General features: G+C 38.1%; 1 protein-coding gene across 1 annotated transcript; it reads left to right on the top strand.

Annotated features, from left to right (window-relative positions):
• The first annotated feature begins 7,297 nt into the window (after positions 1 to 7,297).
• Positions 7,298 to 8,625, top strand: LOC147446781 (homeobox protein knotted-1-like LET12). The gene is made up of 4 exons (XM_086524744.1): positions 7,298 to 7,599; positions 7,697 to 7,839; positions 7,922 to 8,115; positions 8,571 to 8,625. Exons 1-4 carry the CDS (start codon positions 7,416 to 7,418, stop codon positions 8,623 to 8,625), a joined length of 576 nt encoding a protein of 191 aa, XP_086380870.1. The 5' UTR covers positions 7,298 to 7,415.
• Positions 8,626 to 15,799: the final 7,174 nt, after the last annotated feature.

Genomic DNA, 15,799 nt, shown 5'->3' with positions numbered 1-15,799 from the left:
AGTGCATTGACCACTTGATTGTGCTTACCAGCAACGTGAGCAATATGGAAATTAAATTGCGAAATAAAATTTTCCCACCTCATTTGTTTGTCGGAAAGCTTGGTTTGCGTCATGAAATACTTGAGACTTTGGTGGTCAATTTGTAGAATAAATGGACTTCCCAATAAATAGTGCTTCCATGTGTCTAGGGCATGTAGAACATCTAAAAGCTCTTTCTCATAAATTCCCAAGGCTCGTTCATTGGTATTGAGCCTTCGGCTCTCATATGCTATGTCATGCCCTTCTTCAAGCAAAACTACTCCAACGCAATCACCACAAGCATCACATTGGACCTCAAATGGCTTTGAAAGATCCGAAGGCATGAGGACTTGTTGAGAGGTAAGCATTTCTTTGAGCTTATCAAAAGCATTTTGCTCCTTAGCAGACCATACATACTTAGCGTTCTTCGTAGTTAAGTCATGTAGTGGTCCTGCTATTTGAGAGAATTTTGCTATGAAGTGTCTATAGTATGTGCACATACCAATAAATCTTCTTAGCTCATGTAGATTCCTTGGATTAGGGCATGCTTTTATTACCTCTAACTTTGATGGACCATAGGGATACCATCTTGAGAGATTAAAGGACCTAGGTATTGAATCACTTAAAGGAAAAATTTGCTTTTCTTTTGGTTGAGAAAAAGCTTGTTCTCCCTCAATGCTTGAAAAATCACTTGTAGATGTTTCTTATGTTCCTCCAAAGACTTGGAATAAATGATGATATCATCAAAGAACACTCCAGTGAATTTGCGATAAGGTATAAGAATTGTCTCCATTAGACGATTGAACATAGCTGGTGCATTAGTCAAGCCAAAAGGCATGACTAGATATTCATAAAGAACAAACATTGTGAGAAATGCGGTCTTTAGGATATCTTCATCTACTATCCTTATTTGATGATAGCCACTTTTAAGGTCAATACTGAAGTAGGTAGAGCCTTGTAGCTTATCAAACAGATCTTATTGGAATTACAGTTGCAGAGAAATGCACACAGCTTGGAGAAGACGAAGGAAGCTCAAGGCACACAATAGAGAGTGTATTACTTAGTGTGCAATGGAAATATAGATAGCCCTAGAGTGATGGGCGTATATACACTGCACGGGGGAAAAAACCTCCTAAAGAGGGAAAAAATGCCCCGGCGCGGTCCTAGTGTGTTCACACACATCACTACCGCATGTCAAATCCCCCCTGGAGTGATGCAGTGAACGAGAGCTGGCACATGAATAAAGGGAAGTGCCATGCCCTAAGGACATGATCAATCCACAAAGGGGAGTAAGCCCAAAGTTTTGCGGAAAGCTTCAAGCTTCTCACGAGACAATGCCTTTGTGAAAAGATCTGCAAGGTTGTCCTGTGTTGGCACATAAGCCAAGCTTATCTCTCCTGCTGAGAGCCTCTCCCTCACATAGTGGTAATGCACCTCAATGTGCTTTGTGCGAGCATGAAAAATTGGGTTCCTCACAACTGCCAATGCGGTCTGACTGTCAGTGTAGATAGTGTTGGCAGTGTCCTGTCCAACACCCAAATCATCCATAAGGAGTCTGAGCCATACACACTCAACCGTAGCTATGAAGATTTCCCTGTACTCAGCCTCACAACTCGAAGTGGCCATAGCAGGTTGCTTCTTACTCAACCATGATATACATGAACTGCCAAGCGCGCATGAAACAAAAACCACTTGTGGACACTCACGTGTCAGAACAACCAGCCCAATATGAGTCCAAAAAAGCATGTAAGTCTGGCGGCAATGATCCCCCCTTGGGATAAAACAAGCCAAGATGTAAAGTGCCATCTAAGATAGCGGAAAATCCTCTTGACAGCCTGCCAATGCTTAGACCCTGGGCTATGCATAAATCTGCTGACTTGTGAGACTGCAAACTGAATATCTGGCCTTGTGTTGCATACATAATGAGGCATCGAACAGCAGTTTGGTAAAGGATGACATTAGCAGGATCGCCAGCATCATGTAGACTCAACTTCAAACCTGTTTCCATGGGAGTGGCAATAGGTTTGAAATCCTCAAGTCCAAACTTACATAGCAATGTCTCTATGTAACTTTTTTGACACAAGGAAATACCACCAGCACACTGCTTAAATTGTATACCCAAGTAATGATGCAACAGCCCCAAATCTTTCATCTTGAAAGTAGCATTCAAATCAGCCTTAAATTCAGCAATATGTCTCTCAATTGATCCAGTGATCAACAAATCATCGACATAAAGAACCACAATGAGAAGTGCATCACCTTCACGATTTACATACAATGTGCTTTCTGTTGGACTGTTACAAAAGCCTCGTTTAACCAAATGAGTGACAGCTTTCTCATACCAAGCACGAGGAGATTGCCTACAAAAATTACGTAGTGAATTTAAGAGAGTTATTCAATAAAAGTACCCCAAGCCAACAGTTCTGGTAAAAATAACAAGGGAAATAGCAACACACTAAAACAATTCATGTGTGTATACCAGTACCAGTACCAGTATAATTCAGTAGTACAAATAGGTATCAGTATCAGTACCAGTTTACAGTACCATTACAACTCCAATATTACCAGTAGCAGTAAAGGAGTATCAATACCAGTAGTGTATAGTGCTAGTATCAGTACCAATATAGTCTTGTAGTACCAGTAAGTAACAGTACCAGTACCAGTATAATTCAGTAGTACAAATAGGTATCACTATCAGTACCAGTTTACAGTACCATTACAACTCCAATATTACCAGTAGCAGTATAGGAGTATCAATACCAGTAGTGTATAGTGCTAGTATCAGTACCAATATAGTCTTGTAGTACCAGTAAGTAACAGTACTAGTACTAGTATCAGTACCAATATAGTCTTGTAGTACCAGTAAGTAACAGTACTAGTACTAGTATATATTGTATTAGTACTACCAATAGGAGTATAGTAATCTCAGTAATAGTAGTGTATAGTGCCAGTATCAGTACCAGTATATATTGTACTAGTACAACCAGTACTACTAGTAGCAGTATAGGAGTATCAGTAATAATAGTGTATAGTGCCAGTATCAGTACCAATATCGTCTAGTAGTACCAATAATTGCCAATATATATTGTACCAGTACTACCAATACTAGTATAGCAATATAGCAGTAACCGTATCAGTAGTAGAATCAGTACCAGTACTGTGTGTGTGTGTGTGTGTGTGTGTGTGTGTGTGTGTGTGTGTGTGTGTGTGTGTGTGTGAGAGTGATCGTATCATACCGGTATTAGATAGCACCATGATGGTATTAAATTGTTCAATGTGGACATTAAATGATATCATGCCTCTATGAAAGAATAGCATATTGAGATTAAAGGATATCATATTAGGTATAGATGGTGTCACTTTGGTATCATATGATACCATACTAGATATCGCACCAATAAGAAATGATATCATACCAAAATTAAAGCCAATTGTATTGATATGAAAGAATATCATAATTGTATGAAACAATATCATTTTAAAATTAAATGATATCATTTTGGTATTAGATGGTACCATATTGGGTTTAATGATATCATATCGGTATGAACCAATACCATATCGGATATTAAAACCTTCATTATCATACTACTAATACACAAGAATTTATCACAATCACGGAACAAAGTTAAAGCAGTGCACATACCTTTTGCACTGAGTTTCTTCCTTTTCCTAGACCTTCTCACTTACTTGCTTTCCCTTGAAACTTCTTTTCTTTCGTCATTAGTGTCAGTCCTACATGTGTTCAGTATCACTCTTGGGTACATGACCTCGCAGGTGGTCCACCTCAAATAAAAATTAGTGCATAACATGTGTTCCAAAGGTGGGGTATTTTGAATTGATAAATTTTATTTTATTTTGGATTATTTTACTTACAACAAGTGTTTTCATTTAGAAATTATAAAAAACTAGTAATTTTAACAAGAAAAAAGGGTCATCTTACTATCCCATAATATGGAAGAAGAGGGTTTATAATTTTAATACCATTTGAACCCATGTGATATAGATGGTATCTTATAAGTACACACTCTGAGGGTGGCGTGTTCCATTGAATCCTTATTCATCATGAAGCCTTTTGTTCCTTGGAGAATATGTGATCCACTTTGGTCAAGGGTTTTTTGACAATAGCATGGGGTTTCTTTCAAAGGTGTATCAGTGGCTACTACCTTGGGTGTGTGAGATACATCTAGTTCTCTTGAATTTTGTCAACTTGGTTTCTTGAACCACTTTCGCTATGAAATTTCATATTATATGCATAAAGCTATCCAAAATACTCACTTGGGTGATTTGCACTAGCTTGACTCTAAAAATGTCACCTATATTTGGGTATAATGTAGACATAACAAGGATTTGGTGAGCCAAGGATTGGGTGTCTTTAGAGATCATGCTAGTGCAACCTTAATCAGGCACTTTCCCATTATAAATCCAATTTTGCATAGCAAAAGGCATGATACACATGTGTGCTGGCAGTAGAGCAACTTGGCTTACATGATTGTGCTCATGAATTTTTACCCGAAGGCATTCCATACATCAAGTATTACACGACTATGTCCTGCAATTGCAACTCTTGCAAGTAGTACCCAAGCTAAAGGAAATGTAGGTCAATCCCTCATCCCTAACATAAGCTCCAAGGGGCTATATTTTTTCTCAAGGTTCAAACCTCTTTGTGGCTCTTCTTGTACTCAAGAACACTAGAATCATTGAGGTAGAACATTGAATATCTATCATATAGGTATTATTATAGCATAATACCCAGGCACGTTCTATAATGCATATATTTGATATCATTTTGAAGCTTGATTAATTACATTTTAAAATACATGTGCTTTCTATTAGTGAGTTGGGGGTGAGTTGTGTACGTGTGGTCAACTTTTGCCTAGAGACGCTCAAGCAAACCTCCCAAAGAAAAATCACCATGCAGCTAGGTGATTTTGCCCAAGAGCTTCCTCTGCCCAATGCACATGTTGGTGTGTTTGATGCATCCTTGACCTTTCGATACTTGGCATATAAAGTGTGATATACCTTTGAGTCTTCAGCAAAGAGGTTCCTTGAGGTCAAGCACGATCACTCAATGTACGTAGTTTTAGTTCTATCACTCATCCTCTATACTCGTAGCCAACAAAGAAATTTTGGTGCTTTTAGATAGTAGACAAGGTTATAACTTCCAATGCTCTATCTTATGGTCCAAGTAACCTTCATTATAACATTTATCATGACCCATGTTGTAAATTCTACCATGTTTATAGGACTTGGTAATGTGGAATAGAAATATCCATGTGCAAACTTCACTCTTGTTTGATATTTTGATGTTGTTCCCTACCAATACACCCATTTGTTGAGCTAATAGAGGGATGTGCATTGCTCTAGCTTTAGTATGTTCAATAAAACGTCTTTATTTTTCATATTCTATTCCATGAAAACTTGCAACCAACCAGACCCGAGAGCATCTATGTAAGTCAACTTCATGACATCCATCCCTTCACTGCTCAATCAATAGTAAATACTCCCTCTAGACTTCCTCCTTTGTAGTGCAAAAAGCTTTCAGTGATTGATTGACATCTCTCAGGTAAGCAAAGTGGGTGATTCAGTGATTCATTTTTTTTTGTCCTTGCTACATGACTTATTAATAGCAGTTTAATCATAGATGCTCCACACGTGCTCCATGCAATTAGTGGGATGGAGCTCATGAAAACATATCTTTTTGAGGGATTACGGATCTATCACTACGATGGACTCTTTTGTCTTTTGCCTTGGGCTCTATGTGGGAAGAGGCTCTATAACAAAAGGAATAGGGATGCACAGTAGTTGACGCAAAGCATTTGAAAGGAAGAATAGTTTAAAGGGGGGAGGAAGGTCGACTTTGCACACATTGAGTTGGTAGGAATGGCAACTTGCTCAACCTCACATGCAAAGTCGGATTCTAAAGTACAACAACTATCTAATTAATTATGAGTTCACCATAGACAGAGAATTTCACATTATAAAATGCCATCAATTGGCAATTCCCACCTAAAAACAATTCTAAACTAGAATCCTACTCCTTCCAATTCGAGGCCTCCATGAGGACCACCACACTAGTTGAAACTAGGCCACCTATTCATGCATCCAACCACATATAGATAATGTTGCTATAGTAACCTCCATTGTGCTTGATGACAATGTTGATATTTTGAAAGTTGCTAAGGAGCTATGAATATATTCAAAAAGATAGAGCTTTTTATTTGCCTTGATTATTGGGAATACTAAAACTTAGTTTCTAGAGAGGAGGCATCTCGCATGAAGAACCTTTTCGGCTATTATATCATCATACCATGAGCAGAATAGTAAATTGTAATATTGGTGCAAGTGAAGAAATATGTACTATATACTTTCTTGAAAATCACCACACTTGTTTACTCCTAGTTACTAATGCTCAAGGAAGAATAGTGGTTAAAGAAAGTTTCCAAGAACATATCCCAAAGCTAGAGAAATTAGATAATATTCATTGTGATTTTAATTGGATTAGGGCTAACTAGAAACAAGAGGATGAGTAATAAAGCTTTCATATTAGGCGAATGGTTATGGTGGATAACCTAATGAGCCATTTATAAGTTAAAAGAGAAAATTGTGATTGACATACTTGAGTGAAGCAACTTAATAACAATATGGCTTCTTATCAGTTATATAGGCATAGTAGAGGCATTCTTTCTTACATTATGGGAAGGTACATCCATGGTATATGTCATCAATTCTAGGTGAACTTTAACGTATGTGAGTGCATGAATATGACATGGAATTGGCCATCATGGCGATCTTCATGGATAAAGAAGGTTTAATAGATTGAGGTTTACCAAACCATGGTATATATCATCAATTCTAGGTGAACTTTGACCTATGAGAGTGCATATCACATGGCCTTGGCCATCATGGAGATTTTATATGGCTAAACAAAGGAACTTTAACCTATGGGAGTGCAGGAATATCACATGGACTTGGCCATCATGGAGATTAACATGGCCACCATGGAGATTTAGATGGCCACCATGGAGATTGAGGTTTACCGAAGCATATGGAGTTCATTGAGAGTTCTTTTTTCCTTTAATGCAAAAATGTACTATCTCAATCTTTTTGAAGTTGCAAGGTAAGCATTGCCCAAAATCAGTACAAGTAGAGTTTAGATGGAGAAAGCAAACAAGGGTGAGAAACCACAAGCTTGAATCCCATAGCAAAGAGGTACCCAAAAGTATGCAAACAAGGGACGTTGAGGGTCTTTATGTGTACATGAATGATGTAACAGTGGGTTACCTCAATATTGGCAAGTTTGTTTTAGCATAGATGGTGTGCATGCATGTGATGGGCGTGGAGAACATACCCGAATGATGTAACAGACGGTTACCTCAATATTGGCAAGCTTGTTTATGATGGGCACGAGGGTACTAGGTACAAAGGCTAATGTTGTTGTGCTGTTTCATGACTGCATGTGGGTGGAGAAGGAAAGCTACTTGCAGCTGCTGATGGTATGGAGAAAGCGGTTTCTGCCGGCAACAATGGATGCCTTAGCTACGTTAGCAGGAATGGAGCAATCCTTTAGGGATCTGACGGGTGAGTATAGATACGCATGCCTGCTATTCATAACGTCGCTAATACAGCAATTGAAGGGAGGATATATGTATTTGTTAATGTGGTAGCGCTGGCGCAGGAGTCGCTCTCAACCTGGAGGAAGCTGTGGCTGCATATGAGATGGGCGATCTGTCAGAGGGAGAGACGGACCACTCTAAATGCGATATAGACCAAGCTCTTCTTGAACACATTCGCCTGGAGCTCAAGCACAAGCTCAAAGAGGCAATTTTCCAGCATAGTACCTTTTAATGTTGTTCTCATCTTATGATTAGCTTCTAAATCTCTGCAAATCTTTGCTATTCAGAGCTACAAAGGGAGCATCATCGCAATGCAGGAAGAGATTCTTCGAAAGCGGCAGGCTGGCAAGCTTCCTGGAGACATAACAGCACTCAAAACGTGGTGGGACACTCATTCAAAGTGGCCATATCCCACGGTTGGTCTGCATATCCCTTTCTTGCTTTTGTGTAGTTTCTTCACACTTAATTTCAATGCACCCAGGTCAATTATGTTACTTTCTCGTCTAGCTAATTCCCAAATAGTGTATCTCATTTCACTACATTCGCCATGAATTAATTTTTATATGTCCACTATATTCTACCGACTTTCTTATTGGTACACCCTTTTTACAAACTTGTGAGCTGATCAGCTCTTTTGTGAGCTAATAGTAGGAGGTGAAGAATGTTCTCTTATTTATTAACTACTTTGCTCCTTAAAATTGATAGTTTTAGGGCCAGTAATTACTAAGTTGCTTTGAATTTCAAAAAAAAAAATCCTTTCTTTAATGTTTTAAGAGTAAGCTAGAATTTTTGGAGCTTGGAAAGATTAGGTGGGATCATGAACCAAGCTAAAATAGAATTTTGATACAAAGCAAAAAGTTTAGAGTTGGTGATATATGCTACCAGTATAACAATGGTATAATTGGTATTAACTGGTTTATGAAATTGTTCAACTAGAATGATTGTGGTATCTCACAGAGATACTAGTGAGGCTACCAATGACGATGATTGATATAAACTACAAGACAACCAAGAAAAACATCTTGGATTCTTGCATCCAATGGATGAGGCATATACACTTGATGGATGCTCCAATGATAAGTGGTATGATAGAAAATAAATCCAATTAATGATTGATGTGTGGATTAATCCCCAAGCTAGATACAAGGCTAATCATCTTCCCTCATAGATTAGCTATACACTTGATAAATGTAAATTGTGGCCAAGTTCAAACACCACTCAATGTATGTGCATACTACACTGCCTTGTTGTCTCTCTATCCTTGTTGTCTCCCTATCCTTTCTATAGATTTTTTTGTAGCTCTTCTTTGTATAGATGTACCTCAAGACTCCAAGTAATGTAGGTAGATTTTCCATATATGGATGCTCTTCATGATATAAGGATCAAATTATTTTCACACTTTATCTTGAGATAATGAAAGTAGCTCCATCTATTTATCTTACAAAATAACAATATTTTGGTAGGTGTCTTCTTTGTGGATGTAGTCTATATATCCAAGTGTCTAGCTTGGCGGCTTCACCAAATATTGTAGAGGTCATCTAGTGATGATTACTCTTACTATATGGTAGTCCATACTTAGCATATCACTTTTTCTTTATATGCCTCATTGAGAGAAAGAGATAAATTTACTATACCAAAACAATCTAGAAGAAAGATGTAGTATTTCCTTAAAATTATTTGAATATGTAGGGGCACTTCTCATCGCATCACCATAAGGTTGTCTTGACATAGCTTCATTGTGCCATCATCGCAAGGGCTTGTTCACAGTTCTTGACCAAAGAAGGCATGGAGTTGTATACTTTAACACCTTATTCCATGATTAGCCTTTCCTAATTCCATGATAATCCTTTTCTTACTCAAACTCCCCCCTTAAGGGAAGCTTCATCATACCAAGTGAAGCTCTATGCTTGAAGAAGATTTCTTACCCAAGCTATGTAGTGAATCTATCAGCAACATTGTCCTTTGTGTTACAATCATAGAGAAATACGTCTCCATTTTTTAGTCTCTATCTATGAAATAATGATGAAATCTTTCTAAGGATGGAATGAAAACTCTCTCTTTCAATGGAAAAATTAAGTTTAGGGTTAAAGCCGAAATGTCCCTTACCTCTAACAACTATGGTATCTTCTTCTTCAATGTGTGCACATAGTAAAGTTGCATGTAGAGAAACATGAACTCTGGCCTATTGATTAGACTAGAATATGAGTGTTTATTTACGTGTTGTTACATCTTCCGATGCAGACAAGCTTACATAATTTCCAATATCAATACCCACCAAAGTTTGACAACATTGGTCAAACACATATAAAAATGAATTTGGCCAAGTGGAATTTGATTGACAAAGTCCTAATCTAATGGAGAATAATCTTACATAGTTGACAATACTATATTTTTTTAGACTCCATACATAGATATTATCATGAGTGTAGCTTCACAAACATTGTTAATAGGGTAGTAGAATGAGAAATATATTTTACTCTTGAGCCTTGCTAAGACAAAGCTTAATTCTTTAAGAACTTGAACATACAAAAACACTGTGAACATCAAAGACCAATTGGTTATAGTTTTGATCAGTGTGACCATCACATGGTGAACAAAATTCACTTAAAGAATATAATTTTCTGTAAGATATTCAATAATGTGAGTATCACAATTAAATATAATAGATTAAATAAACAGGATGTCGATGCTTGAAAGACAATCAAGTAACTTCTTTTGTCTAATTGCTAGCCCTTCAAAGAATATGTATAAAAAACTTACTAAAGCAATCAACAATCATAGGAGAATTTGGTGTCTCATAATGGCCCTTTAGGAAAAATACATGTCATGACCTTGTTGTGGGTTGAGCCCACAATGGCGACCCTTTTAGCTAGCTTTTGAGGAGATTCGTATGCCTTGCTCCCGACCTTCATCACATCACTCTCAGAACCACTCTTGTTGGATAGAATATGTATGCTCTCCACCCCCTTTTGCCCAATGCTTTTAGGCAAAATCTAGGGATGAGGCGCATGCTTTTCTGTCTGAAAATTAACATGTGGCTTTTGCACAAGGGGCTATAGTTGCTACCTTGAAGGATGTTGTGGTCATTGACTCGGCTGTGGAAGGGGCACATAAGGTTACCCTCCATTATGGAAAGGGTGTGGTGTGGTATTTCATAGGAAAAATACCTATTATTAGTGAAATTGCCCGCATCATCGACCCTGGCTTTCAACATCATATTACAGACAAGATTTTTTCTCGAGTAATGGCAATTTTGAGCTATTTTTCAAGAATCAAAAGGACCATCAAGCTTTTGTTTCTTCCCCCACTGTTATTTTGTTTAATCCGATAGTTCATGTCTTCCAGTGGCAACCCATTTAGTTTATTAAGGAGGAGCTTATCTCCAACCATCCTATCTAGGTTGAGTTCATTGATCTTCCTTCCTAGCTTTGTCCATGTATCCAGCAACAAGATTCCTCTTTAGGCAAACCTTTATTTATCCCTTACATTAATTCAGCCAATAGGAAAAAATATTGCATTATGTGGAGTATTGACAAGAAGTTTCCTAAGACTCTACAAATAAATCTCCTCGAGATTGGAAAGATTGGGTCATACTTAAACTAGGGTACATTGGTAGGGGCGTGCTTAACACTAGAATGGTAACAGGACACTTTTATGTCCGTGGACACTTTTGTGTCCTGTTAAGTGACCATTTTTCTTGAATTATTTGAAGAGTGTGAAAATGAATTTCTAGGTGCTATATATCCACAAAGTTGCCTTATGAGCTGAAAAAAACTTAGCATTTTTTTTTGAGTATCGATCTCACCAGTAACCTTACAATTGCACAACATTTTTGAACCTAAACTGTGTGAAAAAACGGGTCCTGTTTTTGGCTTTTTTTAAATTTTTGGCAACTATACCACTCTAAACTTCATGTTTGTGAGGTTTAGATGGCTAGAGGTTAGGCCTTCATAGTTCTCAACATGTTTTGATGCTTGTAGGGAGAGCTAAGTGTTAAAATTGAAAGTTATATGACCAATTTACAAGAATTGCATAATCCTGTTTTTTGGCCAAAATTAGCACTTTTATGATTTTTTTGGTGGCTTTCTTGATATCCAAATTCAATTTTGATTGTGTAAGTGTAATGTATAACATAAAGCTAATCTTCCTTGAGTTTTGGGGGACCTAATATGCTATATAGCATAGTATATGATGATGGTTGAGTTTTTTGATTTGCTGAAGAATATGATACATTTTAGAGTAGCAAGTATAACTTTCTCAATATTGCTAGTTTCTTAGGCCAATTGTGTGTATTTTGTAGGTAGTGATCATATCTGATCATAGACTACAAACTTGGTTAGATATTGAGTAGTTTCTATGGGTTTCTAGAGGTCATAATGCTAAACCCAGTTTTTTCATGTTTGCTGTATTTAGCACTTTATCATTGCCCCCAAGGTTCCAATTGTAAGAGATCCATTATCCTTTTGACATGCTCCATGGCTCCTTTTGAATCCAGAGGCCCAAAGGGAACTAAGAAAACATGTATATAGTATCTGTATTGAGCGTGACTATAGAAACTTTGATAATAGGTCCGGAGAGTGGCAAAAATGCAACTTTTTTGTACCTATTTTTTTGCCCAAAAAAATTTAGTGAGGTAAAAGCAATCATATGTTTTGGTCACCAACCCATTGAAGTTAACGGGGCATTTTATCTCATGTCCTACAAAAATCTCCACTCTTATTTATATGCAATCAACCGTAAGAAATTGTTGTTTTGGGCAAAATGCACTGGTCCATCAACTTTGGAGGCTTGTAGTGACCAAGGGATGAGAAAAATTACAAGTTTCTCATCTTTTCCATATGTAGTAGCTATTGAACTATAAGCTCATGAAAGGATTTTTCAAAATGAGTGGATTTACTATGGTTTTGGAATTTTTTCCCAAAACCCTGAAAGGACACTTTTATGTCCTATTAGGTTACCATTCTAGTGTTAAACTATGGAAAAGTTGTGCAATTCTCTAGAGCTTTCCCTACTCTCATCCAAAATGAGATCATTTTGATCCCTCTTTCACCTGGTAGCCAATTCTTGGTTCCTAAAGAATAAGTTTTTGGTAGATCTATTGGAGAAAAGACTCCTCAAAGCCCATAGACCAATGCTCATGCGGTACCACAGAATACCCATAATTTGATAACTCCAAAATATGCACGGCCTCCTGCATCTTCTACCCCTCAAAACCTTTGGATTGACAGGCTTTGCTTGCTCAGGCAAATCACCACAATGGGGCATCTTCTTCTTGGTCATCTCCTAGACCTCAAGACAAAGACAAGTGGCCCATGGATGCCGACGGGTTTCAACAAGTTAGTGCACAAAATTCTTTTAAACCTCAAATCCAATCGTGGGGGTACATCAGACCTTACATGTTTGATGTACTTCATAACCCTTCGTGTCCTGAAACCATTGCAGCATTGGATGAGGCTTTAAATAGGGCTAAGCAAACTCAATATCAGCGCAATCCTGATGCAATCAACTTGGAGGTGCAAATGAATGATGTTGAGCATGCAACTTGTAATGGAATTGGTCTATTAACATGAGAGTAGCTAAAATTAGAGAGAGAAATTTTAAGAAATTACTTTGTGAGCATAGCGGGTGAACATAATTGATGGTAGCAACATAAACATATCATTTAGTTAACTTGGCATGAACAATACTTTTGCAAGAGAGAGAGTTTAGAGAACATGACAATAGTTGAGGACTGGATTTATGTGGAGCCGCAAATAGGCATTTGTATTATAGTTTCTCCCATCAAGAGAGACTTGTTACAATCCCGGTAGATTCATCATGAGAAACTTATTGTACCACGTAAGTACAAGGGAAGGGGGTTCTTTAGGAGTTTAGATAAGTGTATAGATTAGGATAGGCCCCTAAAAACTTATCTTTCATTACTAAAACATAAAGGAGGTGGTTTTGATATATACTTCAAAGGGGGAATAAGGGGTGTTTGGGGATAGTGGAAGAGATTGATAATATACGTATAGACATACAAATCAAGGCTTTTAAATAGTAAACAAGTCAACTATTTCTAGTGAATTACATGTGGTTACCCCATTACATGCCCTTTATAAAGATAAAGCAACCAAACATGATTAAGGTATATTGACTTTAAAAATGTAGCTTGTATGGCGTCAAGTTTGGTTTTTTTATTAAAAAAAACTCACAACTGTGAGTGATTGTATTAGGACGCCACCAAACCTTATATATAAGTTAGGGGCATATTAATTTTAGTAACTACATGTCATATAAGTGTAGAAAGAGGGCATTTTTACTTCACATGAGTTGTAAATAGGGGGTTTTCCAAGACTCTCCACTTGTAGGTGGCATGTCCTTTTCTATAGAGAGTGAATCCCCTAGTGTTACAATACAATCTTTGTGTTCCTTGTGACCTAGGTGATGCAATGAAGATGGAAAGCTTCATGCATCACAAGCATAACATAAACTTTGTGGAAAGCATTCATTATCCCAAGCCTCAGTCCCAAGACGTCAAACACCTTCGAAGGTGGAGAGAGCTAGTCGGGAATGAGGATAGGGAAGAGGAAGAAGAAACGTTTCATAGGAGAAAGAACTAGTTCCTCAATTATCATCACTCTTCTTGCTGGCATACATAATAGCATAGTAATGAAGATGGAGAATATGGCAAGCTTAAGCATTGAAGCATGGCTCTTGGTTGGATTTGCATTCGATAGCCAAGAGTGTTGGTGTAGGCTCTCAACCTCTCTACTTGCTTGGAGAAGGAGAGGGAGCTCTTGCACTTTGCACTTCACATCATGAGAGAGAGTGTGTTTGTGGGAGGGGGAGAGTATACCCCTCAAGTAGGCCCCCTACTAGCTTTGATCAACCCCCCTTATAGATCATGCTTGAAGCTCATTGGACCCCTCGAGGCCTAGCCAATCACAATCAAGAGTCATACCAAGCAACAAGGGTAGCCTTGGGACAAGTGTCCCCCTTTTCCCTTTGAGAGAGAGGGCTTGATAAATACTAAAATAATTGATTAAATACACTAAATTATCATTGGACCCCTTGGGTGGGCAACCAATAGGCTTCGGCACACTATGAGGGTAACCTAGCTAGGGGCTTGACATGTGTCCTACTTGTCTCTTGGATAAGGGGTGTCCTTTGGGAGAGAGAATGGTCAAGTAACTATCCCCCCTTCTTGCATGGCCTGCCCCCTCCTTGTAGGGGTTTTCTTTGACTTTTGTGCCACCTCAAGGCCCTCAACCTTGGGCCTAGTTCTCACCACAAGCTTGGTCCTTAAGCCCATAAAGCTTGGGTTAAGTTACCACCTCAAGTACAGTCCTAGCATCTCAAGCATGACAAGAACCTCAAGCATCTCAATCATCAAGCACTTCAAGCATCTCAGTCATCAGGCATGACAAGCACCTCAAGCTTGGGCCGGGTTCCCACCTCAAGCACAGCCCTAGCTTACCTAAGGTCAAAGGACTTTTAACACTAACTATTGGAGGTCTTCAATGAAGCTAACCCTAAGGTCTTTATGCAGTTCTACTTGGTTTTGAGAGACGTCCTCATCACAAACACGATTCTAAGAATGCATAGTATTTAAATTTGTGCACAATAAAAGGAAAGCTAGTCTTATAAGACAAAAACATTGGTCATTTAAAAGAAATTTGTACATGTGCTTACTCTAATGTGGCATTGTAAGCATTGACAAGGTTCATACTATCCTTAAGCTGTATTCCTTGCATCCATCTAGCATTTTCAAAGGATAATTTTTGAACTTAATATGATACCGTCGGATAATCTTACCATGTCGCAGTACATTGTCTTCATGCCAAAGAATAGCTTCGGATTGTAGCACCTCAATAATTGGTTCACGTGGTGGCTCTCCTTAGTAGGGCTTGAGTAGGCTCACATGAAAAGCATTGTGTATGAGTCAATGATTGGGCAACTTGAGTTGGTAAGCCATCTTATTGATAGGCTTCAAAATCTGGAAAGGCATATATCTTTTTGGTAGCTTAGCATAATACTTTTGATGGCCCATATGAATTTTGCCCGTCGTTACCTTAATTGAGCCTTAGGAAACTTAAGTAAGACCCAATCATTTTCTTTGAATGTTAAGGCCCTTTTGTGCTTGTCAGCCCAATAGCTTTTTGCCTTTGTTTGAGAGATGGATA

The sequence above is a fragment of the Adiantum capillus-veneris genome, chromosome 12 (assembly GCF_014529385.1).
Source record: "Adiantum capillus-veneris isolate H3 chromosome 12, ASM1452938v2, whole genome shotgun sequence".
Classification (NCBI taxonomy): Eukaryota; Viridiplantae; Streptophyta; class Polypodiopsida; order Polypodiales; family Pteridaceae; genus Adiantum; species Adiantum capillus-veneris.
This window is presented reverse-complemented; position numbering and strand designations above follow the sequence as displayed.

Excerpts from the sequence above, each read along its gene's own strand:
- LOC147446781 (XM_086524744.1), top strand. The coding sequence starts at position 7,416 with ATGATGGGCACGAGGGTACTAGGTACAAAGGCTAATGTTGTTGTGCTG. Across the intron at positions 7,840-7,921 it reads TCAAGCACAAGCTCAAAGAG|AGCTACAAAGGGAGCATCAT; the intron begins GCAATTTTCCAG and ends TTTGCTATTCAG. Across the intron at positions 8,116-8,570 it reads CTTAATTTCAATGCACCCAG|AATGATTGTGGTATCTCACA; the intron begins GTCAATTATGTT and ends TTGTTCAACTAG.